The following is a 27,037-nucleotide window of genomic DNA, read 5'->3' as shown; positions in this document are numbered from 1 at the left end:
CGTTATTAATTGACCGTAATCCATGCATGAGATCATGAGATGTCACCATACTTCTTAAGGCGTCATTCTAAATACATTCTAGAATCGCACAAATAAAAAGACATCTGTTTGTTCTCGTACCATTTTAACTAAATGAAAGTACACCCTGCACAATTATATATATAAATATATATAAAAAACTTACTTTAAAAAAAAAATTATTTAAACTTATTTTACTTAATCATTTACGTTTTATATCAAATTTTAAATATTCAATAATTAAATTAATAGTTTTTAATATATAAATTATATTTATAAAATTTTAAAAAAATTAAAAAAAAAATTAATATTTTATTTCATTAATTCGAATTAACAGAAAATTATAAAAATATTTTATACGTTAATTTAAATTTATATAATGAAGTATTAAATAATTTTTAAAAAATTTATAAACTTGATCTATGAATTGTTAAAATTTGATACAAAATATGAGATATTAAGAAGAATAAATTTATGTAGACTTATTTTTTGAATAAGTTGATTGCTTCTCATATATATATATATATATATATATATATATATATATATATATATATATATATATATATATATATATATATAAGATTTACTTATTCTAAGAATAATTTTTTATAGACTTACTTTACTTAATAATTAATGATCTACATTAAATTTCAATAATTCAACCGCTAATAAATTAAAATTTATTAATAAATAAATCAAGTTTACAAAATTTAAAAATTATTTGATATTTTGTTACAAAATTTAAAAATCATTCCAATGGTTATTAATGTTATTAGAGAGATGCTGGAGAGAAAATATTACAGGAGAGGATCCAAATTCTTATATTTTAATTTCAAGTATTTGATTTGTTGTCATTCATGATCTTATTAAAATAAATAAAAAAATTAAATTTATCTAAATAAAAAAGATTAGACAAATAAATTTTTATTTAATATGATTCTACTATTTTTAAGATATTTAATATAGTTCTTTAATTTCTTAAAAAGTATTTAATATTATTTTTTATCTAATTATATTAACATCCTTAATGTCAATTTAAATGAAAAAATAACATTAACCTTTTTTAAAATTAGGGAATCATTGAATATTTTAAAAATAATAAAACTATATTAAATTATAAAAATAAATAAAAGGCCTAAAAATATAATTTAGGATCAATTTCAATTTTATTCTTCTATAATATATAATTTGTAATTTTTATTTTAAAAATTACAAAATTTACAATTTTGATTTTATTACTAAACTTATATCCGTAACGACTAAAATTATAATATATTAAAATTATATTTAAGAAATATTAATATTTCACTTTTAGATGTTTTATAAGAAAAGTTGTTAGCAAAAATAAGTTTCATATTTAAGACAAAATCTTAAATCTGTAAACAATATTTTTTTATTTTGAATTTTTTTTTATAAAACTCAAAATTTAAAACTTTTAACATTTTTTTTTTCTTTTAAGCTGATTTATTATATAAAAATCATTTTTTTTCATTATATCCAAAAATCACTTTTCTAAACAAAATTAGATTTTGATTATAATTATTATTGATTTAAAATAATTTTCTTATTTTTTAAACACATTCTAAATATATGTTAAGATAATTAATAATAAATGATACATTTTCATTCAAGACGCATAAAAAGGGTATTTTTCTTTCTTTCTTAATTATATGAAAAAGACTCACTTTAAAAAATACTACTATTTGTTAATTTTCTATTATATGCTCATGTAAGTCGACATATTTTTTAGTTTATTAATAATAAAAGTAATATTCTTTGGATGAAAAATTTGTCTCTTGAATTAAGTTTATTGTCATTAAATGCAATTATCTTTTAAAGCATTCAATTTCGAGATGTATTTTTAGAATAAAATTTAATTTTATGATATTATTAATAAAAATTAATTACTTTAACTATTTTTTTTATTGATTTTGATGAATTGATTATTTGTTTCTTATTTAAAAGACTAGAAGTAGTAATATTTAGATTAAATTATATTTTTTCATTTTATTTCATAAAAATCTACAAAATTGTGACAATAAAATAAAAATAAAGGTAAAAGTGAAATTTAATATAAACATTATATATCTTGTCATTTATTTAACGTAAAATCATAATTAATATTGCAATTTCAACTCCAACGAGTGAACATATAGCAATAAAGTCAAAATTACTAATTTTATTTCATAAAAATCTACAAAATTGTGACAATAAAATAAAAATAAAGGTGAAAGTGAAATTTAATATAAACATTATTTATCTTGTCATTTATTTAACGTAAAATCATAATTAATATTGCAATTTCAACTCCAACGAGTGAAGATATAGCAATAAAATCAAAATTACTAATTTTATAAAATCAAAGAAATTAAAATTATGGGATTAAAAATTGGAGACCAAACTTATGGGTTAAATATTATATAAAACCAAAAATGAAAGATATTACAACAACAATAATAATTTATATTATTAATAAAGACGATATATATATCTTTTTGTTAGATTCTTATAAGTCTACTTGCAATAATTTCTTCTTCTTTTTTTTGGTAAATGAACTACTTTTTTTAACACTACCTACATTCTTATATATATATATACTTCAATTATTTAATTCATCAAAATTAAGAAAAGTAGTGATTTTATTGATACAATAAATTTGTTTTATTTATACTTTTTTTTATAAAATTACCCTTATACTACGTATTTTTCCTAATTAATATTCAAAAATCTTCTAACTAATTAATATGCAAGCCTTATATTATTTATCTCTCCTAATTAATATTCATATTTCTTTTAACTAATTAAAAGACACATTCTTTAAAAATTTATAATTAGTGTATTTTATCAAATTAAAAAAAAAACACTTTAATTAGTGATATTTTAATTTAAAAATAATTATTATATAAGATAATATGAATTGAATTTTATATAAAAATATAAACAATTATTTTAAATTACGTCATATAAATAGCAGTACTTCTATATTTTTTATTTAATTTTTTTTCTCTTTTCTACTTCACAGCTAGCACTCTTCAAGTAATCATTTACTATTTTATTTCTCTTCATTAAAATTTTCAAAATAAAAGGCACATAATACTTTTTTTTCTTAGAATAATAAATATATATTTTTTAATATTTTTAATTTTAGTTTTTTTTTTTAATCTAATTTCCCTTCCATCTCGTAACAAAATTTCCATCCCTCGTGGAAGTTTCAACTTTCTTTCCAAGATAGCCTTTCTCTCTCTTTATTTCTTTACTCCCTATAATTTTTGTGGTTGCTTTCCTCTCCGTTTCTGTTCACTGTTCATGTGACTGACTGTTCATTGACCACTACTTTATGGAAGAAAAAAAAAAGTGTCTCCGGCTTCATTTATGAATAGTGAATACCCTTCTTTCTCATTGGTGCCTCGTGCAGTTGGTCTTTCATTGATTGCAATAAATAAAGCCGCTGCATATTTTTTTTGCCAGATTAAATTAATTTAAAATAAAATTTTGAGACACTAAGTAAGGTAAGGATTTGAATCTTGCCTTGTGTATGCAGCCGCGTTAAATCTTGGGGCCAGTTATCCCACTCTTTGAGGTGCCTCTAACGTAGCGAGGAGATTAGTCATTGCTGTCCGGTGGATACTCCAAGGACGAAAAAAAAATAAATAAATAAATATATAAAGCCCCTGCTCATTTCCAAGATTCACACTTCCATTTCCGTCCTTATCCCTCTATATATTTATTCATTCTTCAACTCCCTCTCACTCTTACAATTCAATAACCCTCTATTTCTTTTCCATCTTCTCAACAATTTTTCACCATTTTCTACCAAAAAAGATGAGCAAGGTCACAGCCCTGTTCTTCACCCTACTACTCTGCACCATTCTCGCCCATGCCATGCGCCCTCAACCAGCTTTTCAACAGGAATCATCCTTGGCAAGAGCGCATCAACAGGTTTGTTGAAATTCTTTTCATAATTATATTATTACTACGATGTATTTACAATTTTGGTTGAAATTTTAATGCTGATATATATCCAGCTTTATAATGAATATTGGTGGCGGTTAAGTGTATGTCTGTATGATATTGATTTCATATTTTGTAGGGTGTCGAGGCTGTTGATGAGAGTTGTGAAGGCGTTGGAGAAGATGAATGCTTGGTGAGGAGAACACTTGCCGCTCACGTGGACTATATTTATACGCAAAAGCATAATCCTTGAAAAATACTATTAAATTATTATTCTCTTAGTGCTATTACTATGGATAGATATTAGCGTCTGTCCATGTGTTGTTTTCATACTCATCAGGAGTTGGTAGCTGGATCATTTGTTTGTACTTCATATTTCTATTTTTTGTTTTTCTCTTTAGCTTATATGTATATTGTATGAAAGTACAATTTCATGGAGATATTTGCCTAGTTGATAGAGTACAAGAAAGAGTCTCTTTTCATATTTTGGTTCAGAACTTGATGCATCGAGCATGGATCAGATATGGTATGACAGATTTTTTTTTTTAAACGTGGACTCTCATTCAACCTATATATAAACAAATGAAATTAATTAATTTCACGAAAATTAAAAAAGTTCATTAAATATATTTAATTTTCACAAAAAACATATATCATATTTTTTAAAATATTTTTAATAACATTGATAGTAGATAATGTTTCTATTATTAACGAAAAAAAAAGTATTTTTGGATTAAGAATATTAAATAAAATTTGTTTATATTTTAATATTAAATTTAATTGTTTTTTTGCTTATAAATAAGTTAAAAAAGTGTATGTTGTAACATAAATCGAAAAGCAACCACAAGTATTTAATTCAGGCTTCCAACTCAAATGGCCTCATCCAAGGCGAGAAATGAAGCTATACTTCCATGTTATTTTTGGATGAATAAAGTGTTGTATCTTTAACAATAATAGAAGAAAGGACCCGGATTCATTAAGTCCCATAAAAGTACTATGGATTCATTGTAACTTTGTCTAACTGATTTTGTCTGACAACTGACATCTGAGGTTACTCTGGAATACGTGAGACCTGCTTCGAATAGGTAACTGTAACCTCTGGATTTAATGCATGTTATCTCTCTCTGAGATAGCACTCAGTATTAAATGTAATCAACCACTTGGTTGGCTTCTTTGCTTTGGGTGTTTGATCGAATTGGTTGATAGTTGAGTTTGAAGTTATAACTTCAGTGTTCATTTAAATCTTCCTTATCCGACATGTGAATGAGAAAGCCAGGAAGAAATGAGAGGCTACCGAAAGATGCGTATACTCTTTGCGGATTGTATAGCTGTAACTGTAAGCATTCACTACTACGATTCTCAAATAATTGTACAACTTACAAGTGGGTTGATTTATCCAACCTTTGTCACCTGTCAAATTGTAACACACATATATATAAAAGTGAGATTTTTTTAATTTTAAAAAGAAGTCTACTTAAATTTATTTTAGTCAATAATTTATATTTTACATCAAATATTAACGATTCAATAATTAAATTAAATTTTTTAATATATAAATTAAGTTTATAATTTTTTAAAAAATTAAAAATCATCTAATATTCGTTTATATTTATTTAAATTGACAAATAATTATAAAAATATTTTATATGTTAATTTTTACCTTTGATATTAAAGTGAAAAATGTCAATATTACCTCTATAAATATTTCTTATAATTAAGATTTTATAGTCACTGTTTCTTCCTTATTCTTCAAAATTTAATATTTTCCTCCTTTTCATTTGTTACTCATTATTAGGGGTGATAAATAAATTCATTTATGCATCATTCATTATATCTATCCACAAGTAAATCCATTCATTACAATAAACATAAGTAATGAATCGAACCAATCCAACAATTTAGTTTTATGGATGGTTAATAATTCATTTGGTACTATTTCACAATTCATTGGATTAAAATATGATATGTTTAATCTATTGAGATTTTAAAAGACTATTTTAATATATATAAAATATTTTGTTAATTTTAAAAGACTATACAAAAATATAATGACATAAAAAAGTGAAAGAAATAAAATATTTTAAAAAATAAAAATTATTTAATTTTTAAAATATTATTTTTATGGATAAATTGAATGGATTTTTTTAACTTTTAATGAATCTAAATAAATTAATAATTGTTTTTATCTAATCTATTATAATTTATAAAAAAAATGATATATATATATATATATTTATTTATTTATTTGTCACCCTTAGTCATTATAGTCCTGAATTGTTTTATATATATATATATATATATATATATATATATATCCTCATATTTCTGGCTCTCCCTTTTTAAGGATTTCCTCCATCTTTTTCATTTTTTTTGCCTTGATTAACCTGATAAATAAGACAATTTGGACCTTATGGAGATATTCTCAGAGCCCCTAATATTTTGGTTGAAATATAGCAAGTGACTGCAACAAATTCCCAAAAAACAATCTTAGTAGTCAAACTTTGTTTTTACCTATAAAATTTTTTTGGGACACATCTGTCCAACATAAGGATATCCTTCTATTAAAAATGGTTTTTTCTCTCTAATGCAATTGAGATGGGTATGATTGGAAAGAAAAAACATTTTGAAGTTGTTAATAACAATTTGAGCAACATGATAATGTGTAATAAATGTGAACTTAAGAATGTTAATATTGGTTGTATTTATAAGAGTATGAGATATATTAGTTTGTTTTTTTTTACCCGAGAGTGAAATCCTCTAAAAAGTAATATTGCCCTACTCTAATGTAGCGATAATGTGACTTTACTTAAGGTCGATATGTATTTCCTATTCTTATGTATGTTATAATATTTTTAAACATTAATGTTATCAACTCGCTAAAGGAATCATTTCTTTCTGCATAAAGAGCATAATTCTTCTTTTTCCTGGTTACTTAGTCCTAATGCTAGAAATTTGACCTTTTTTTATATAAAAACAATCTTATATGCTTTCTACAAATTAAATCAATATTCTCTATTTTATTCTATATTATAAGCATCTTATTTAAGAGATATTGATTTAAATTTTTTAACTATTCTATTGATATATGTTGGGAATAAAAAGAATTCTTATTTTACACATAAGGATAAGAAAATACAAATAAGTCAATATCATAAATAAATAGAAAAAAATCATATAAATTTATTTAATGTAGTTCAACATTTATGGTTACGTCCACAAGGATGTTCATTATCTCAATATGTATTACATATATGTTCCTTAAAATCCTTTTTTCAAGTTTTGTAGGAGAAACCTAAAAATCCCTCCTAACAAGTTTATTGGTAAAACTTGGAAATCCTTCCCTCACAAGTTTTATGGGTGAAATTTAGAGGTCTCTTCCTCGCAAATTTTTTGACAAAACTTGGAAATCCTTCTTTATATGATCCCCACAGAGCATACAAAGCACAATATTTTTTTTAAAAGAAAAACTAATAGAAAGGAATTCATAATTATAGAAATAATACAGGTTCAACAAGAGGATATCATATTACATAGTAACTAAAACATAATACCAACAATTGCCTACTTGATAAATAACAACAATGGAAACTAAGAGTCATCATAAACATGAACATATAACATAATTAAGTCCTAACTAAGTCTCAATGCCACATCTATCAAAGCATGAACTCAAGACAAGACCTAAGCCTCATCTCCAATATCATGTTGAGTTTCACCTACAATAACATTCACATAAAATAAACACAAGAAACTAGGAGTGAGAAACATATCACTCTTACTAATGACGTAGAATATAACCATAGCCAACACACAATAAGAACAATAAGACAATAAGAACACAATAATGACAAGGCATAATATTAATAATCTATTACAATAACGAGTTACAACACAGGTAATAATATAAAATATTCCTACATACAGTAACCATGATTCAATACACAATTTCACTTCATACGCATAATGTAATGGACATGAACTATAAAATGTATATGCATGTCATGCTAGTAAAATCACATTGTGGTGCATTGTCATATGACAACTCATAGAGAGCCTAAAAGATATCCATGATGGGTCACACCTTCATCTCACTCTAAACTAGGAGGAGATATATTAGGGTCTCATTAGGATAATCTTGTTGTTCAAGCTTTGCCTCATGCACATAAATGGATGAAACTGAGGCTTCCCAAACTCAATTGTCCTCAACAACATGAATCCCAAGTTTTTACATAAGGGGGTCTTCCTTGGCAACATATTATATATCGTATCCATCCAAAAACAATTATGCATATGATATATGCCACACAAGACTCGACATTATCATGTTATCACAACACACATTCACAATTGTACACACATTCGTTTCATCTCATAACCACTTTATGGCTAAGTCTCACTTATATTTCTCATCATATGATCCTCACATGATCCATACACATCAAGATATCAAATGGTGCAACATCATTTCAATTCATATATGGCTCACAATCTTGTCATTAGCATATTCAAATACCTCAACTAGTTATTAGCATATAGTATAGAAATTAAAATTATTAATAATATATCAATGCACGAACAAAGGAATCATAAATTGCAGGCGACGCTTGGCATCATCCATCTGCACCAGGCGTGGAGTATCCAGAGAACACATGTTGCACTCGATTTGGACCACGCTTAGCGAAATTACCACAAGGAGCCCTTCAAGCTCCAATGCTCAGCATATGGACCATCCATGCTTGGCGTGAATGGCATAGAGAGCAAACTTTCCTCTAGGTAATGTCGACAACGCCCAACAAGCCCAAAAAGGCTCCCAACGTCATACAAAAAAAAAAACGCACTCTACATAAAAGAGAAAATGCACCAACATATACATAAATTTCATTTTGATGAATCCAATGGACAAACATATATTTAAAACCAACATAACACACCCATAAAATTTGCATACATGAACACAATCATACCAATTTTTACTCATACAATTAAAAATATTTGTTCCCTAGGGTTCCTTTGAGACCCTATAGGTAATCCAAGATTCACAATATTAGTTTGATACACAAAATTAAGCATACATATATATGTTAATAATATCAATTAAAGCATTGAAGAATCATATGGGAGACAAAAACACAAGATGACACATAAATTTGGGATTTTTCCTTCATACAATGCATGCAACAAAGAAGAGATTGAAAGTCAATCTCACTGTCCAACATATATGCCCCACACCTAGAACGAAACTACTCACTCCCCCTTACCTCGATGGATGCTAGACGAAGGATGCGGATCTTCGAAGTAATCTCTCATGAACTCTAGTTCTCCAAGTTCTTCAAAGCGTATGCATAAGATAGAAAATCAAGAGAAAAGTGTAAAATGAAATTGACTCAACTTCTCCTTCTTAATTCTTAACTCCTCACTTAACCTAATTGTAAAATAATTAACCCAAGTTACACCTTTCCCTCAGTTAATAAAATAAAAAATTATTTAATAAAACTATATATTTCAATAATTAAAACCAAACCAATTTATAATGAAATAATAATTATTATTATTAATATAAAAAAAACTTGGGGTGTTACACAAGTTGGATGATTCTTCTCATCTCAGGAACCTTTACTTTATAGCATTTCTTGTCTCCATTTCATGAGTATTGGAATTTTCGTATGTCAATTTTCAATACTCAAGTGATAGGTTGCAAAACCATATATGGGCTTTGATATCACTGTTTGAAAGAAAGTTCATTCTTTTACATATAAGGATAAGATAACACAAATAAATCAATGTCATAAAAAATAGAAAAATATCACACAAAATTTATTTAATGTGGTCGGCCTTCATGTCTATGCTCACAAGGATATTCATTATCTTAATATGTATTACATGTATGTTCCTAAAAAATCACCCCTTCAAGTTTTAAGCATTTAGGATTTATGGATTAGGGTTTGAAAACCCATTTCTCAGAAATTTTATGAGTAAAACTTGGAAATCCCCCTTCACAAGTTTTATGGGTGAAACTTGAAAACTTCTTCCTCACAACTTTTCTAGTGAAACTTAAAAACTCCTCTTCATATGATCGTCTCTCATTTAAGACAGTGACCCCCTTTATAGGTTGGGTAATTTCTCATCTCAAGAGCTTCTATTTATTGACATAACATCCTAATCTTAAAAGAGAAAACAAATCTTTAAAATAAATACAATATTTTTTAATTCTAAACAATATCTTAAAGATAAATAATATATTTCTATATCAAAATAATATCTTAGATATTTGAAATTGAAAATTTAAATTATTTTGCCAACAATACAAAACCTATCGCTAGAAGTGGTTATTAATCTTTATTAAAAATTATAAACACACATAAAATAAATATTTTTTTCTCAACATAATTTATATATTTTTTTTTATCTAAGATTAGGATTCAAGAACGATGTTAAAATTTCTATCTAAAAAGGTTTTAATTTAAATGAATAAATAACAAACAAACAAAACAAAATTGCTACTATAAATGATATCACATTTGTGTTTTTTAATTAAAAATCAAGATGGAGTGTTACTTGACTTCTAATATAGGCCTATCAGATTAAAAGAAGATATATCTTCTACTTATAACAAACTGGAAGCTTTGTAAAGTGGTTCATGGCAGCCTGTGTGTGAATGGCTGTTTCCGATAGAGTTGTGGAGTATGTTGGTAGTTGACATAGTTTAAGCAAAGCACGCGAAACTATTTCATTCTGTCTTCAAGGTTAAGAATAGGTGTTCAAAATGGCGACGAGTTCCGAGTTTCCGGTTTAATCTCTACGGCTCTCTGCATTCGCTATTTTATTTTTTGAGAAGACCGTGATGTGCCCGTAAGGTGTTCGACAAAAGGCCATTCTCGACCTCTCCATCTCTGTCTAGTTTAGGTCCACAAACGAGACTTCCTATCCCTCTCCTACAATTACCTCGTCATCTCTATTAGCTACCATGACCGTCAACTCGCCTTCAACCTCACTGGTGCCGCCCGGTAAGTAAACTCTTCTCCCCCTCTACTTCTCCATAAGGCTTCAAAAAGGGGGAATGGGTGGTGCTCAAGGAGATTTTGGAGGACACCTCAGAAAGATTTTGAATAATTCTATGTCTTTCTTCTTCACCAATGTGGCGGATAATCAGGAGATATCAGTGCTATGGAAAATTTTTCAAAAATGGGGGACGGTAGTAGACGTGTTTATCCCGAAAAAACGTGATAAGCAAGGACATAGGTTTGGGTTCGTACGGTTTTCTGGCGTCTGTGATGTGGAGGGATTGGAAAGGAGTCTTAACTCTATTGTTATTGGAGCACGGAGGTTAAAAGTCAACCTCACTCGTCACTCTCGGACGACGAGGAGCATAGGTCATGTTGCCACTCGAGTGCAAGTTAATAGACAACGTGTGCCTGGGAGGGCAATGCTCATTCATGGAGCATCGTATGCGGATAAATTGAAAGGAACGACGAGGTTTAGCACTACGGAGTCGAAGGGAAATATGGTGATACCGGCAACGGGGGGTAAACAGTGGGTGCAAAAAAAGGAACCTTGGGGTCATCTTCATTTCAAGGTTGATGGACAGGTAATTGAGGAATGTCGGCGATCTTTGGTGGGTCGGCGTCATCGTCATCTCCAATTGACTATGATTCGTCAAGATTTACTACAAGAGGGTCTCCTAGATATCAAGGTGACAACGATGGGTGATGATATGGTACTGGTGGAATCAGATGCTGGTGTAAATCTTGAGGATACGGTGTCACTGAATAAAAAGCTTTGGGAGAGGTGGTTTTATGAGTTAGTTGAGTGGCATCCGAGGATGGTTTGTGTACGACGTGAGACATGGGTACGTTGTTATGGCATCCCCCTTCACGCATGGTCAGAGGAATTTTTTATTAAAATGGTTTCTTCGATGGGGGATTTCGTCCAAGTTGATGATGTTACACGGGAAAGAAGGCGTCTCGATTATGCTCGAATTCAAATGAGTACGACGTATAAGGCGCTGATAAATGAGGAAACACGGGTGTTGGTGAATGACTTATGCTTTTCGGTGCGTATCGTGGAGGAACATGGAGGACAATTTATGATAAAATAATGGGCTAGCGATGATAGCACCTCAGAGGATGTCTCCGTTGATCAATCACTGGATTTTGAGGATTTGGAAAATTATTCCTCTGATGAGGATAGAGGGGTGGAGGAGGGGCAACTGGAGACAATGAATAAAGAACGAAGGAGTGGTGAGGCCTCATCGGGGATTGGCAATGACGATAGTGGTGGGAATTATGTTGAGGGGGTAGAGCAAACGGTGGAACAAAAGGTGGAAGGGGCAACAGAATCCACTATGGTAGTTGCTAAAATTGCAGATTTGGTAATGGAAGGTTTTAAAGCAATTGAAGGGGCTGTTAACGAAGTCTCTAAGCATATTCAAAATGGGGCAGAGGGGAATATGCATAATGATATGGGGAGTCCTATGAGGGAGGTAGGCGATGATCACTTAGTGACATTGGATGATGGTGATGGTATGATTAGCAAAGGGAGTAGGGTGGGTAGTAAAAAGAAAGGAGTGTTTAGTAAAGGGGGTGGTGTGACGGGTGATGAGGGAGGGGTGCGAACAGAGTTGGAAATGGAGGTTCCAAATGTGGTGACTGATGATGGTGTTGATCCAGATGAAGTGGAGAGGTGTATTGAGCCTAGGGAGGGGGTGGTGTCAAGAGACTCCCTTCAAGCCAAAAGTGATGAGCCTATTGTCAGAAATAATATGAGAAGTGTACTAAAAAAAGCTAGAAAGAAAAAGCAGAATAAAGGAGCTTCCCAAGATTCGGTGTCAATGTCGGAAGATTTTGTGTCTGCAGTGACTGATGTAGATGGTGGGACCTCAACAGTGGTCCCGTCGATTGAGACTAAAGGTGTCAATTCAGGTGCAGAGTTAGAACAGTGTTGTGATGAAGCCATGGCTGATCATATTCTCTCTATCTGCAAGAGAATCGGAATGGAGGTGCGTGGGAATGAAGACGAGGTGCGACAGAAACTTATTTCATTAGAGTTGAGGGATCGTATGGTGGCGATTGGTAATAGGGGTTCCTCGGATATACAATGAGAATTGGTACATTCAATTGTCGTGGACTAGGGGGTGATGTGAAAAGGCGTCGTATATCTGAGCTTATTCGATTTGAGGAGCTAGATTTTATTGCGATACAGGAGTCTAAATTGGAGAGGTGTGATCGTGCTTTTTGTGCTCACTTATGGGGATCTACAGAGTTTGAGTGGTTTGCTTCTCCTTCTCAAGGTAGGAGTGGCGGTCTACTTTCTATTTGGAACTCCAACCGAGGTAAATTGGTGTTTACATTTTCTGGTTCTGGTTTTCATGGTGTTTGCTTGAGATGGGGTGTGAATGCGAATAGGTGTGTGGTGGTGAATGTCTATTCTCCTTGTCAGTTGGTGGATAAGCGACGGTTGTGGGAAGAGATAATCATGTCTAAGCGTGGTTTTGGGAGTTGTTTATGGTGTATAGTTGGGGATTTCAACACGGTGAGAAGACAAGATGAGAGAAAAAGGGTGATTGGTGAATACGGTGTACGGGATATGGAGGAATTCAATTCGTTTATAAGAGATATGGAGTTGATTGATATACCATTAGTTGGGAAGCGATTTACTTGGTTTAAAAGTGATGGCTCTATGATGAGTAGGTTGGATAGGGTGTTGGTCTCAGAAAGTTGGAGTGCTCACTGGGGCGCAGGATATGTGGAGGTGATCCCACGTGATGTATCTGATCATTGTCCATTGATTTTGAACCACAAGGTACTAAACTGGGGTCCTAAATCGTTTCGCTTTAATAATTGTTGGCTCTCACATAGTGGTATTGAGGGGGTGGTGAGGTCTGCATGGGAGAAACAGGTCCAAGGTACATGGGCCGCCCAGAGATTAAGAGGAAAACTCTTGAATGTTAAAAATACTCTAAAGAAGTGGAACGTCGACGTGTTTGGTAATGTGGATACCAAGATAAAAAGTCTGACCAAGGAATTAAAGGAGCTGGATGCGAAGAATGAGGATTACTTTCTTGCAGAATCAGAAAGGATTAGGCAAAAGGAGCTAGTGGATGGTATTTGGTGTGCTCGGAGGAACAAACTAAGCTTGTTATCTCAAAAGGCGCGAGTTCGTTGGGGTAAATATGGTGATTTAAATTCCAAATACTTTCATGCTTGTATCAGGGGAAGGCAGCGACGTAACCAGATTATTGCTTTGAAGATAGGTGAGAGAATGGTAGAGGAGGTTTATGAGATGAAAGAGGTTGTGAGGTCATATTTTGAGGAGCATTTCAAAGCTAGAAGTTGGCGTAGACCACGATTGTCACTTGTTGGTTTTCCTGTGTTGTCTAATGCACAAAATGCAAGGTTGGTTGGTGACTTTACTAAGGAGGAAGTGTGTTGTTTGATTAAGGAGAGTGATGACGACAAAAGCCCAGGACTTGATGGGTTTAATTTTGCTTTCTTGAAGAGATTTTGGCATCTTATCAAGGTGGATGTGATGGATTTGCTTGCTGAGTTTCATACTAACTTGAAGGTTTCAAAGGCTCTTTTGTCTTATTTTGTGGCTTTGGTCCCTAAGGTTCCCTGCCCTTAAGGTATGACTGATTTTCGTCCTATTTCGTTGCTTGGGTGCTTGTATAAAATTATTTCTAAGGTATTGGCGAACAGATTGCGTGGTATTCTTCCAGCAATTATCTCAGAGAACCAGTCTGCTTTTATTCCTGGTAGACATATGTTGGATAGTGTTCTAGTTGCGGCCGAGGCTATTGATTATGCTCAGAAATATAAGAAGCCAATTTTTGTTATGAAGATTGATTATGAAAAGGCATATGACTCTGTGGAGTGGGATTACTTGCTGTTCATGCTCCGAGGGTGTGGTTTTGATGAGAGATGGGTCCGGTGGATGGAAGGTTGTGTATGTGAGTGTAGTCTATCAGCCCTTGTGAATGGGAGTCCCACGATGGAAGTAGCTATTGGTAGGGGATTAAAGCAGGGAGATCCATTAGCACCATCTTTGTTCCTAATTGCTGCAGAAGGTCTCAGATTGTTGATGATCAGGGCCTTAGACATGAATCTATTTACGGGATTACACTTGGGTGGTGAAAGTCCACCAATTTCTCTTTTGCAGTTCGCTGATGATACTTTGATAATTGGAGAAGCTACTATGCAGAATTTGTGGTGCTTAAAGGTCATATTGCGTTGTTTTGAGTTAATTTCAGGTATGAAAATTAACTTTCACAAGAGTTGCGTGGTTGGCATTCACTCAAGGATAGATTTTATTGATTTGGCGGCTTCTTTTTTGCATTGTAAGGTGGGTCAACTACCGTTTAAGCATTTGGGCTTACCTCTTGGTGCAAACCCTAGGAAGTTGGCTACTTGGAGACCAATACTTGATGGCTTACGTAAGCGTCTATCCTCTTGGAAGCATATGCATTTGTCCATTGGGGGGAGGGTGACCTTAATTAATTCAGTTTTGAATGCAATGCCCATCCATTTTCTGTCATTTTTTAAAGCACCGAACTTGGTGATTAAGCAAATTGTGGCCATCCAACGTGATTTCTTGTGGAGAGGTGTCAAGGATGGCTCAAAGATTCCTTGGGTAAAATGGGAAACGGTGTGTAAGTCAAAGGATGAGGGTGGACTAGGAATCAAGGATGTCAAATTGTTCAATTGGGCACTACTGGGGAAATGGGTGTGGAGGTGTATGTTATCTCCAGATATGATGTGGGCTAAGGTTCTTCATGGTAGGTATGGGCGCATTGAGTCCTTTTCTAAGTGCTCAAATGTGGATAGGAGGGCTTCTTGGTGGTGGAAGGATATAGTGTGGGTGCTACAACAAGGAAATTTTTGGTTGGATGAAAAGATTGAACGATGTATTGGCGATGGCACTACGACCCGATTTTGGGAGGATAAGTGGATAGGTGGTTTGCGCTTGTTGGATGTCTTTCCTCGTTTGTATTCCTTTGCCTTTGATCCGTTGTCAATGGTGGGGCATAATGGAACTTGGGATGGATCTAGGTGGGTGTGGCAGGTTAATTGGAGAAGAGAACCTTTTGTCCATGAAGTAAGGAGCGTGAATACCTTGTTGGAAATGCTTCAGGGTCTGCAAATTTTCTCTTCTAAGCAAGATCATTGGAGATGGATTTGTGATAAGGATGGTGTATTCACAGTGAAAAGTGCGTACCTTTGGCTGCAGCGCTCGTTGGGTGGAGAACTTAGTTATTCCTCAAATTTTCACCTAGTCATAAAAAGTCTTTGGAAATGTAAGGCTCCGATCAAGTGCTTGGTGTTCTGTTGGCAGGTGTTCATGAATGCATTCCCATGCAAATCATTGTTACAAGTACGTGGTGTGGAGTTGGATAACAATTTATGCTCTTTTTGCTCTCTGTTTGTCGAAGACCCTCTTCATCTCTTTCTAATGTGTCCAATGGCTTTTAATACTTGGTTAGCTGTTGCTAATTGGTTGGAGGTTGCAGTGGTCCTTCCAAATTCTTTAATTTCTCTCTACCTATATTGGATGAATCTTGGAATATATAAAAAACGCTCTCAGTATTTTCAAGTGGTTTGGGTGTCTGTAATCTGGTCACTATGGCTCCATCGGAATGTTATTATCTTTCAACAAGGTGTTATGGATTGCAAGGAAGTGTTGGACAGCATTAAACTGCGTTCATGGAAGTGGATTACTAGTTCTGTCCCCGGTTGTTCTTTTAGTTACATTAGTTGGTATTATAATCCGGGTTTGTGTATCTCATAATTTTTGTTTTAATTTTGAACTCTATTGTAACGGGTTGGAGTACCCCTTGTACTCCAAATAATTTAAATCTTGTTTGCTTATAAAAAAAAAAAACTGGAAGCTTTGTACCCTTTTTCAACTTACGTTTACGTATGTACACCCGTCCCTTTCCCCTCCATATGATAGTCCATACCACACCGTTGGCTCACCTTAATTAACGGACATCTACGATTCAAAAAGTTATGATTACATGGCTGAATAATTTCATAGCTATAAACGGTAGGCCTCAAAGCACATAATTTAATCTCAAATCTAGCTTTCTTCACGTGTAAAATATTATGAGGTGCAAATGTTTTTTGCATTTACCTTTCAAATCCATTGATTTTTAGTGTTTCATTTTGCTTAATAATTTAAAGTCCAATTTGGGTAGTCGTGAGTTTTGTTTTGTTTGTTTGTTTGTTTTTTTTTTTTTTTTTTTTTAAGTTTTCAAATGTTGTATTTATAACAAATATGTTTGATAAAATTGAAAAGGAAATGTTCTTTCAATTCAATTTCAAAATACTTTTATATTCATTTTTAAAATCAATATTTTTTTTATAACTTTTGTTTTTTAATTTTTAAAAAATAAATTTCACTGCATTTGATATTTTTTTTGTCATCATCATTAACATTATTATTAGTATTATTATTATTATCGATAATTTTACTATTATCATTAAAATTGATATCATTAACATAATTGATATTAATATAATTATTACTACTATTATTATTAATATCATAATCATTATTATTATTATCGACATCATTATCACGATTATTACTAATAGTATTATCATTATTACTTATTTGTATCATTATTATAAAATAATATTGTTATCACCACTATTTCTAATATTGACATTATCACATAAAGACACTCACACTAATTTTAATGGGATAAGAAATTTTTTAAGTGAATTTATTTTAAAAGTAAAAAATGGAAAGAAAACTAAAATTAAAATTTGATCAGATTTTAAAATTTTTAAAACTCAAAACAAAAATTTATTGATTTAATTAGTCGATTCAATCCACAATCTACTAATCCAGTATTTTAATCTGAGTTGATTTTTTGCGAGAAATTTAAAATATTAATTGAGTTATGGCCCTAAATTCTATCAAATTTTGTTAATGTTTATTAATTATTGGCTTGAACTTCGAAAATTAGTTGGCTTCCCAGCAATTTTCTCTTGCCCCGTTGTCAACTCGCTTTGAGATCTTGATATGATGATACAATAATATAAATGTGATCTTCAACATCAATATCCTTTTCCTCTATCCTTTGAAACAAATGCAGATGAAAATCAAAAGTAATCATTGACGAAGGATAAAATTAAAAGGATGGAAAGATCCGAAAGCTACATGCTAGATAAAATTGATTGACATGTTAGATGTTATGTCCTGAAATTAAGGAAGCAACATTCTAATTGAACGCATGAAGCCGTTAATTGCAAATTTTTTCCACTTGTTTGTTAGAGGAGTAATGGATAAAAAATAGAGGGGAGAGAGTGAAAATAAAAGAGTAAAAATAAATGAGATTGTTTGGTTGAGAAAAAAATAGAATGGAGAATAATTAAAAGGTAGTGAACCTCTTTCTTTTATTAATTTTTATTTAGGGGTTATATTGGTTTAAGATTTTATAGAATTTTAAAAGATTTTTTTGAATAAAAAAGTCTGTTGGTATTCGATCAGGATTTTATATCACTTAAAAATAATCCAGTGGTATTTAATATGGATTTTTAAGATTTTTTAAAGAGTCCATTAAAATCCATTGATATTCATTTGGGACTTTTTACAACTTAAAAACAATCCATTGGTATTCAAAAATATAGGTATTTTAAAGGATTGTTGTATTAGAGGGATTTTGAATGATTTTTTAGTGGTATCTATAAATACCAAATTCATAAAACAATCCAATCCAAACCCATCAGATTTTGGAGGATTGTTTGATGTGATTTTTCAAGTACTTCAAGAATTTCCAAGTGAGTTTTTCAAAACGACTTTTTAATTGCTTCAAGAATTTACAAGTGAGTTTTTCATCTTTTTTTTATATGCTCATGTCTTATCTATTTTTTTCTCTTACTAATAATACTGCGTTACTCCTCATATATAATATTGTACTACTATTTCCATTTCATTCTCCTATTTGGTGAAACTTCTATATGTAAATGACAGTGTCATTGACTTGCTCTATTTTTCTCTCCGTTCTCCTTAATTGACTTGCTCTATTTAATTGAGATTGTTCCTCAGTTATATAACATAGCTTAAAATTTCAACTGTAGTAATTTTTTTTATAACACGCGTCAAGAAAAGGGAAAGGTGAAAGCTAAAATTGATATCATAATCTTTATAATCAACAGTAGATCGTTAAGACTTTGTAATCAATTTATTATAACAATATATATATATAAGATGAATTTGAGTTAGGATTTCTCTTCCTCTCTTGAATTTATTACTGTTATCCTTCCTCTTTTATGACTCAACATTTATTTATTTATTTTTACTATGAATTTTATTTTAATTTTTATATTATAAAATTAGAATTTTTAATATTTTAAAAAATAAAATTAACATAAGATACTTCAGTATCTTAGAATTCAATACTAAAAATATTTCTTCACGAGTGAATAATTGAAAATAATTAAAAAAAAAAAAAAAAATTTGTACCTGTAACAAATTTCAGATATATTTTTTTTCTCTTAGTTGATGTTTGTAAATTTCTACTTCAATACCAATATAAGATGAAGGGACATATTTAGTTATAAGAGAGTAGAGTAGCTGTCCCACTATTTTTTTAATCATTTATAAATTTATAAATAAAATATTTTAAATCACAAATTATAAAAAATTTAAAATGTTGTTTAGAATAATTTTTAGCATGTGCAACACTACATAACTTTCTTTGTAAAAAATGTCATTCTAATGAATTTCCAATTGGAATGGTGGACAAACCATCTTCTTCAACATTACTGGTTAATGAAAATTATAATTTTGAATATATTATTAAAACCCAGGAGCAAGAGCGAAAAGATGCTAATGCTTGGAGGACTAGTATAGTTATGGATAAGTGGGTGAATGCTATTTAGAAGAACATGATATTACAGAGAATTATTATTAATATTTATCCAGACATAGTTGTTTTTTTTTAATTATTTTTGTCTTTGACTCTTTTTAAATTTGAATGTATGAAAAAAAATCTTGAACTCATGTAAAAAATCTACGAAATTCTATAAAGTTCACAAAATCCCGCAAAATCCATTAAAATTCTAACTTAAAAGTCTTGTAGAATTCATTAAAATCCTGATGGAAAGTCTTGTAGAATCTTACAAAAATTTAAAAGTCATGAAAATCCTGTAGTCTTTTAAAATTCACAAGACTTTTTTGAACTAAAAAAATCTTTTAAAGTCCTAATCCAATACATCTCCTTATTTATTTCTCTCTCATCTCTCTTATATATACTTTATTTCTCAATCATTTTTTACTTATTTTTTATTTGTTTCTCTTCAACCAAACAACTAAATTTTTACTCTATTTCTTATTTATTTCTCCTCACTTTTTATTTATGCCCGTTTTATTTCCTCTTTTTTTTTTTCTATTAATCAAACACACACTTAAAGCATCATTCATTTTACAAATATCTTCGTAGCCTTTTATCTACAAAGGAATTTGAACAAAAAGAGTAGAGAGAAAAAGGGATAATGTTGCACCGATTTGATAAACTCGCGTAAATAGTATGGGCTTGGGCCCAAAAAAGTTCTATGCGGTTCTAGTGTCCAACAACTTTGTGGGCTGAGAGAGATACCTTAACATCTCCGATCCTGTTGCCGTGCTTGCTACAGATTTGAGAACATATTTGGTTCATCATATATACACCTCATTTTTTCTATAAGTGCACCTCCTTTTTAAAAAAAAATTAAAAATTAAAAATATTATTAACTTTTTTATTTTTAATTTTTAATTTTTTAATTTTACGTCCACAATATTTAATTTAGTATTTTTTTTCATACATCTTTCCTCTTTTTCAATTTTTACATGTACCCTCTTACCTTTCCTTCACCCTACCTATTTTGGTAGCATGTGAAAACTAAAAGGAAAAAAACAAAAATGTGTGAAAAAGAAAAAGAAAGTAGCAAACTAAAAATTAAAGGTGTAAAAATAGAAATTTTTAAAAAAAAAAGCTATAATATTTTATAATTTAAAAAATATATATAAAAGAGGTGTACTTAAAAAAAAAAAAAAAAAAAAGGAGGTGTATATATCATGAACCAACATATTTTTTACGATGTTCAGACGAAGCAGGTTTCTTTCCTTCCCTATGGTCATTGGGCAGCCATGTAAGTTTGGCTTTTCTCCTCCTCTATATGCAATTTTCTCTTTTTATATGCATGCCCCAATTTAATTAACGTGTTATATATAATTGATTGATCTTGTTAATTATGGGCCGTGATGATTTTATCTACCATATATTACATGTGGGCGATTTGCTCTCTCATTGTTTAAATTTGGGGTTACTAAACCTTAGAAGCACATATTTTGTTGGGATATTAGCACCGAGAACCCAATCAAATAATATTTGTTTGAACATTTTGAATTAGATTCGGCTAGTTATGTACAAAGATTTTGTATGGCTATGCAGCATTGGTGTTGTTTCTGGGAAGGCAATATTTGGACCCCCTCTTGATGAGTTTTGGAAAAAGTAGCATCAGGAAGAGTCAGCTGCTGCTGCTAAGGAGAATGACTCAACCTCAACTTAGTTCACCATCATCACATTTTTTCTATTTTTGTTTCGACTGAAGACCAGGATTGAAAGACCACATTTGAATTTGCATTGCAATCTGTTACAGTTTCTCTTTCTATTGGGGGAGTTTTGGTTCTCTTACTGCTTTGTAGAAAATTTACTGTATAACTCATTTGTCAGGTACCATTTACAAGCATAGTTGTTATGTCCTTAGACTAAAATATAACTCAGACCTGAGCAATGAGTGTGTACACATGCTCAATAGAAATGATGGAATTAATAATATACCAATGTTTTGTTTATAACAAGGCTTCACAAACAATCCGATTCAAGGATGTGTTCCACTGATTACACCATCAAACAGATGATACCGCTGGATAATGAATTCCGCTTTTCTACTAATTCGTTATGGATAACAGGTTGCTGACTGGTGTAATAAAAGCTACCTAATAAGAGGATATTGAATGTGTGTATGCAGGAAGGTTGATATATGTGGCAACCTAAATTGCTTAATACTATAAAATATGCCTAACTAGGTGAAGTTATAGGATACAATCTTATAGTATAGCCGTAGACAGAAACGATATAATATAAGATCTAAGTGGTCTATTTTCTTTTGTTTCACTTTAAATTTGAATATTTACATACATACAGAGTTGGCTATTTAATACGAGAAATTGGGCCTATAGGAAGGAGAAGGAGGGACTGAGAATCTGAGAATACAAAATAGACAGAAATAACCAAGCAGGGAAATTAGAGGGAAGTGACACTCATAACAACAACTGTCACGCCCCTTTTCCCTTCTTGTGACTCATAACAAATCGTTATGTAGTTGCATATCGAAAGATGCATGATGCTTCATCTTCGTGAAATAGATTTGTTAAAGTAACAATTCTTAATCACATCCTATTAGTAAATGAATCTTTTCCAATGTATGCAGGCACATTGAAAGACGAACTGTCATGTTACAATATCACAGAATTTTGCTGTCACATTTCTCACAATCCCAACTACTACTACAGTTTGAAATTGAACTGCATGGGGTGCAGTTATGAATCTCACCGTTATATAAGTTGCTCCCTCCTTTATTTTAAAATCATCAAATTATTTAAATTAAAGGAATGACTAAGATTTGTGCAATTTGTTTCAAAACTGTAGAGGATTTTATTCCGGAGTGATATCAATTATCATTTATCAGTGCATCTTTTAACATAAGATCACAGAATAAACTCTATGCTTGATTTTACCGACTCAAATGTCTCCCTCCCAGCCATAGTTGATAAGTGTCTATTGTACCTAAAATATTGGATCATTTTACACTTATCTAGCTTGAATTAAGATGTTTCTTTTTATTTAACCCCTATAAATTTAGGAAGAAACAAAGGTTGTACAAATTATAAAGAGTTGATGAAGTTTTATTTATAAAGTTTTGGGTTAATGTCTTGCAGGTATCAAAGAAGAGCAAAGGCCTCAAAACATACTCAAAACTGCTTAGCCATTTTTAAAGGGATGAGCGATTCAGAGGCAGAGAGCAAGAATTGGAGAAAATCCAAAACCGCTTAATCGTTTGGAAAGGGCGGAGCAGTTTGGGTCCATAGAGGATGAAAAATCTAACTCCCAAGGACTCAACAAATTCAAAATGGCTCAGCCCTTAAAGTTGTATCACCTTGAAGAATCCTTCAAACTGTTTAGCCGTTTAGAAATGGTTGAGCAGATTATTCTCTCTCCTTCATACTCTATTTTATTTTGCTGCACATATATAAGGCCGAGAGTGACAAAACAAAGGGGAGATAGAACAAAGGAGGGTGAAAATAATAGAGCTTACGAAAAGTCTATGAATTAGATGGGAACAGAGGTTCTAAGGATTTTCTTTTCTTTTCTTCTTCTATTCTTTCTCCATGTATTCTAGATTGGTTCTCACTACCATGAGTGGATGATCGTTTTCTATTGTTGGGATTAAATGTAAACCATCAAACTCTTATGTACTCTTTTTGATTCATATATATGATAATCTATTATTCAATGTTAATGATTTGGATTTTGTTCTTACTACTAAGGTGAATTGATCACTCATCTTTGATTTGGATTTTGGTTAAAAAAACATTTTCTAAATCTGTTTTTGAATCAAATCACCTAACTACTCTAAAGACTAGGAATAGGTTTAGAGTTATTAGTTGAATAAGTTTTTAAACTTAATGCAAGGTTTCTAATTGATAAATAGAGGATTCATTTATTAAGTTAGACTCCTTAGAATTTCTAAATATAAGGAATTGATTTAGAATGAATTTAATGAACTCAATGATATTGGATAATCAAAATCATGTATAGATGTCTTAGGAGTACATAAGGGCGAGATTGATAAAGTTTAATCCCAATACTTTTATAAACTGTTATCTTCCTGTGTTACTACTATTTTGTTTACAATCTTTTATAATTCCATTATTGAAGTCTGAACAACTTCATGTTTATAAAATCTTTGAATCTTTTTATTTCAAACTTTAACTAGGATGTCCAAAACTATAAATATTTCCAAGTCCTTGAGGTTCGACAACTCGTACTCTTTTTATATACTACAGTGACTTGGTGTGTTGGTCTCAAAATCTCATCAAGTTCTTAGTGTAGTTGTCGAGGACTTGTGTCAAGATATTTTATAATACAAGTTATCCTTATTTAAGCTTGTTTGTATCTAAGTTGTATATATTTTAAATAGTTAGATTCAATATATGCTGCTTTTTGTGTTAACTTTTTTGTTTAGTTTCATTGTGTATGTGAGGGAGAACTCCAACTACGCAATTGAAATTTGATCCTAAGATAGAAAGAGCATCTCAAAGGAACAACAATAAAAAAAAGGAAACAAAAGAAGCAAAATCAGGAAAGGCAACAACAGGAAGGTACATCCACTTCAATCTCAGTTCAAAAAACTTAGCCTAAACCAATGATAGATTTAGGCGGTGCAGGATAGCTAGGTGGTGAAGGACCACACAACAACAACCCAAGACGACTCTTAAGGGAATACACACATCAATTGGGACTTAGGCATTTCTCTAGCATAGTTAGGCCCACAAAAGGAGTAGAAATGAAGTCGACCTTGCTTTCACTGATCACTTCTAGTTGGTTTGTAGGGATGGATCATTAAGACCCCTACACTCACTTATCTACCTTTTATGAGCTTTGTGGCACTATGGGAGTACCTGGGGAGGATGAAGAAGCAATATATCTGAGATTGTTTCCTTTTTATTTGACAGGAAAAGCAAAGACATGGTTGCAATCTCACCTAAACTAGAGTTTAACTAGGCGGGAGGATGTTGAAAGGAAGTTTCTAACCAAATTTTTCCCTCCATCTGGATATATAAGTGCCAAATCAACTATTACAACTTTCTCTCAAGGAGCGGATGAGTTTTTATGTGAAGCATGGGAAAGATATAAGTCTCTATTGTGGAAATGCCCAAATCATGGGTTTGATGATGTTGCATAACTTAATATGTTCTATAATAACCTGAGACTACGAACAAAGATGTTGTTAGATGCTTCTACGGGTGGATTAATGATGATGAAAGATTCTAAAGAAGTTATCACCATTATTGATGCCTTGGCACCTAATGATTACCAAGCTCACCATGATAGAAGCCAACCCACCAAAAGATGAATTTTGGAGCTAGATACATAGAATGTAATCTTAGCTCAAAATAAACTTTTTTTTCTCAACAAATGGAGAACTTGAAGAAACAAATGTCTAAGCTTCAAGTGGGATCATCTTCACGTTCTCAACCTCAACAAGTTTTGAAATGTGATCTTTGTGCAGGTGACCATCTAAATGGCCATTATACCATTGTTGATTAGTAGTAGTATGAAGAAGTTAATTACATGAATAATTTAGGGAGGCATGGCGATTTTTCCAACAACTATAACCAGAACCAAGTTGGAGAAGTAATCAAAATCAATATTCTGGGTGGAAATAGGAAGTAAGGCCACCACAAAGACAACCTCCTCAAAAGCCTTATCAGAGTCAACAGTCTTATCAGTCAAATAGATTGTCAAAAATAGAGGAGGTACTTACTCAATTTATGCAAGTTTCCATAACCAACTAGAAGAACACTGAAGCCTCTACCAAGAATTTGGAAATGTAGGTGGGACAATTGATAAAACAGTTAGCATAACAACAAAATAATATATTTTTAGCCAATACATAGGGTCAATCCTAAGGAGCATTGTTAGTTAATCACTATTAGGAGAGGTACTATGGTAGGAAGAGGGATAGGTGAGAACCTGAATGAAAATGATGTTATGAGTAATAAGAAAAATGAAGTTGAACATTAGAGTGAACAGGAAGTGGAGGTGAATAAAGAGGAAGAGAAAAGTGAAGAAAAATAAAAAAGAGAGCGAGAAAAGTGATGCAAAATATTGAGATTAAGGGATATAAGTAAAAAAGAATGGAAAAGAAGTAGTTAAAGTCCTTCTTGTGAAAAATTTACCTTATCCACATGATCCATCAAAGAAGGACAAAGAACGTCAGTTTACAAGGTTCCTTGATATCATCAAGAGATTACAAATGAACATTCATTTTTCAAAAGCCTTGGAACAAATGTCTTCTTATGCTAGATTCATGAAGGAATTTTTGACAAAGAAAAGAAAATTTAGTAAGGATGAGACGATTGAATTAGAAGTCGATTGTAACACCCTAAAAATCAAATATAATATTATTATGTTATTCTTAAAATAGTAATCAATTTTTTATATTTTAAGAACAAATAGAAAATAAACATGATATTTTATAAATTTAATACATTAAATTTTTATTGTCAAAATTTTCAGAAATTAAAATGAAAATAGATAATATTTAGTTAAGATTCAAAAATCCTTTTTATAATTTATTATTTCAATTATATATATATATATATATATAATATTTCTTTTAAATTTTAGTTACCTTATTTAAAATAAATAAAATTTGTTGTGTTATTATTTATTAAATAGTTATAATTCATAATCTTATTATTATTAAGACTTTTAAATTTAGTTAACATATCTAAAATAAATAAATACGACTGATTTATTTATAGACTAAATATATATATATATATATATATATATATATATATATATATATCACGCAAAGATATCGTTTATATAATTTGATTTCCTTTATATGATTTCTCATTTTTTTTTTATATACATCAAAAGCATTATACGCATGGTCATAGCTAGTGGGAAATCTCATTTTTAGCATCAATGTATTATCCAACAAAACCCGTAAGTGAACACATGTGACTAACGCAGAAAGGCCAGAGAATATATTGATTTGATCATTAACTAGCTTTATTTCATAATTCTAATAAAACATGCATGTGTACTTTTAATTGTCTTTTCGAACATAGTTACCGTCACACAACTCTAGTTTCATCATTTTGGATTATTCTACAGTGGACGATTGTTTTTCTCTCACATATAGATAAACTAATAATTACTTTCTAAGGCATCCCAAGTTACGATTACTAGTGTTTTCGTCAATATATACACATACTAGCAATA

At 30.9% G+C, this 27,037-nt stretch overlaps 2 protein-coding genes across 2 annotated transcripts; both read left to right on the top strand.

Annotated features, from left to right (window-relative positions):
- Positions 1 to 3,712: 3,712 nt before the first annotated feature.
- LOC109794249 (phytosulfokines) lies at positions 3,713 to 4,456 on the top strand. Its single transcript, XM_020353713.3, has 2 exons — positions 3,713 to 3,960; positions 4,112 to 4,456. The coding sequence occupies exons 1-2, from the start codon at positions 3,844 to 3,846 to the stop codon at positions 4,223 to 4,225; spliced, it is 231 nt and encodes a 76-aa protein (XP_020209302.1). The 5' UTR covers positions 3,713 to 3,843; the 3' UTR covers positions 4,226 to 4,456.
- Positions 4,457 to 11,029: 6,573 nt separating this feature from the next.
- LOC145958063 (uncharacterized) lies at positions 11,030 to 12,067 on the top strand. Its single transcript, XM_083074518.1, has one exon. The coding sequence runs from the start codon at positions 11,030 to 11,032 to the stop codon at positions 12,065 to 12,067; it is 1,038 nt and encodes a 345-aa protein (XP_082930644.1).
- Positions 12,068 to 27,037: the final 14,970 nt, after the last annotated feature.

Source organism: Cajanus cajan, chromosome 5 (assembly GCF_000230855.2).
Source record: "Cajanus cajan strain Asha chromosome 5, NIPB_CcT2T_4, whole genome shotgun sequence".
NCBI classification, from domain to species: domain Eukaryota; kingdom Viridiplantae; phylum Streptophyta; class Magnoliopsida; order Fabales; family Fabaceae; genus Cajanus; species Cajanus cajan.
This window is presented reverse-complemented; position numbering and strand designations above follow the sequence as displayed.

Excerpts from the sequence above, each read along its gene's own strand:
- LOC109794249 (XM_020353713.3), top strand. The coding sequence starts at position 3,844 with ATGAGCAAGGTCACAGCCCTGTTCTTCACCCTACTACTCTGCACCATT. Across the intron at positions 3,961-4,111 it reads TGGCAAGAGCGCATCAACAG|GGTGTCGAGGCTGTTGATGA; the intron begins GTTTGTTGAAAT and ends CATATTTTGTAG.
- LOC145958063 (XM_083074518.1), top strand. The coding sequence starts at position 11,030 with ATGGGTGGTGCTCAAGGAGATTTTGGAGGACACCTCAGAAAGATTTTG.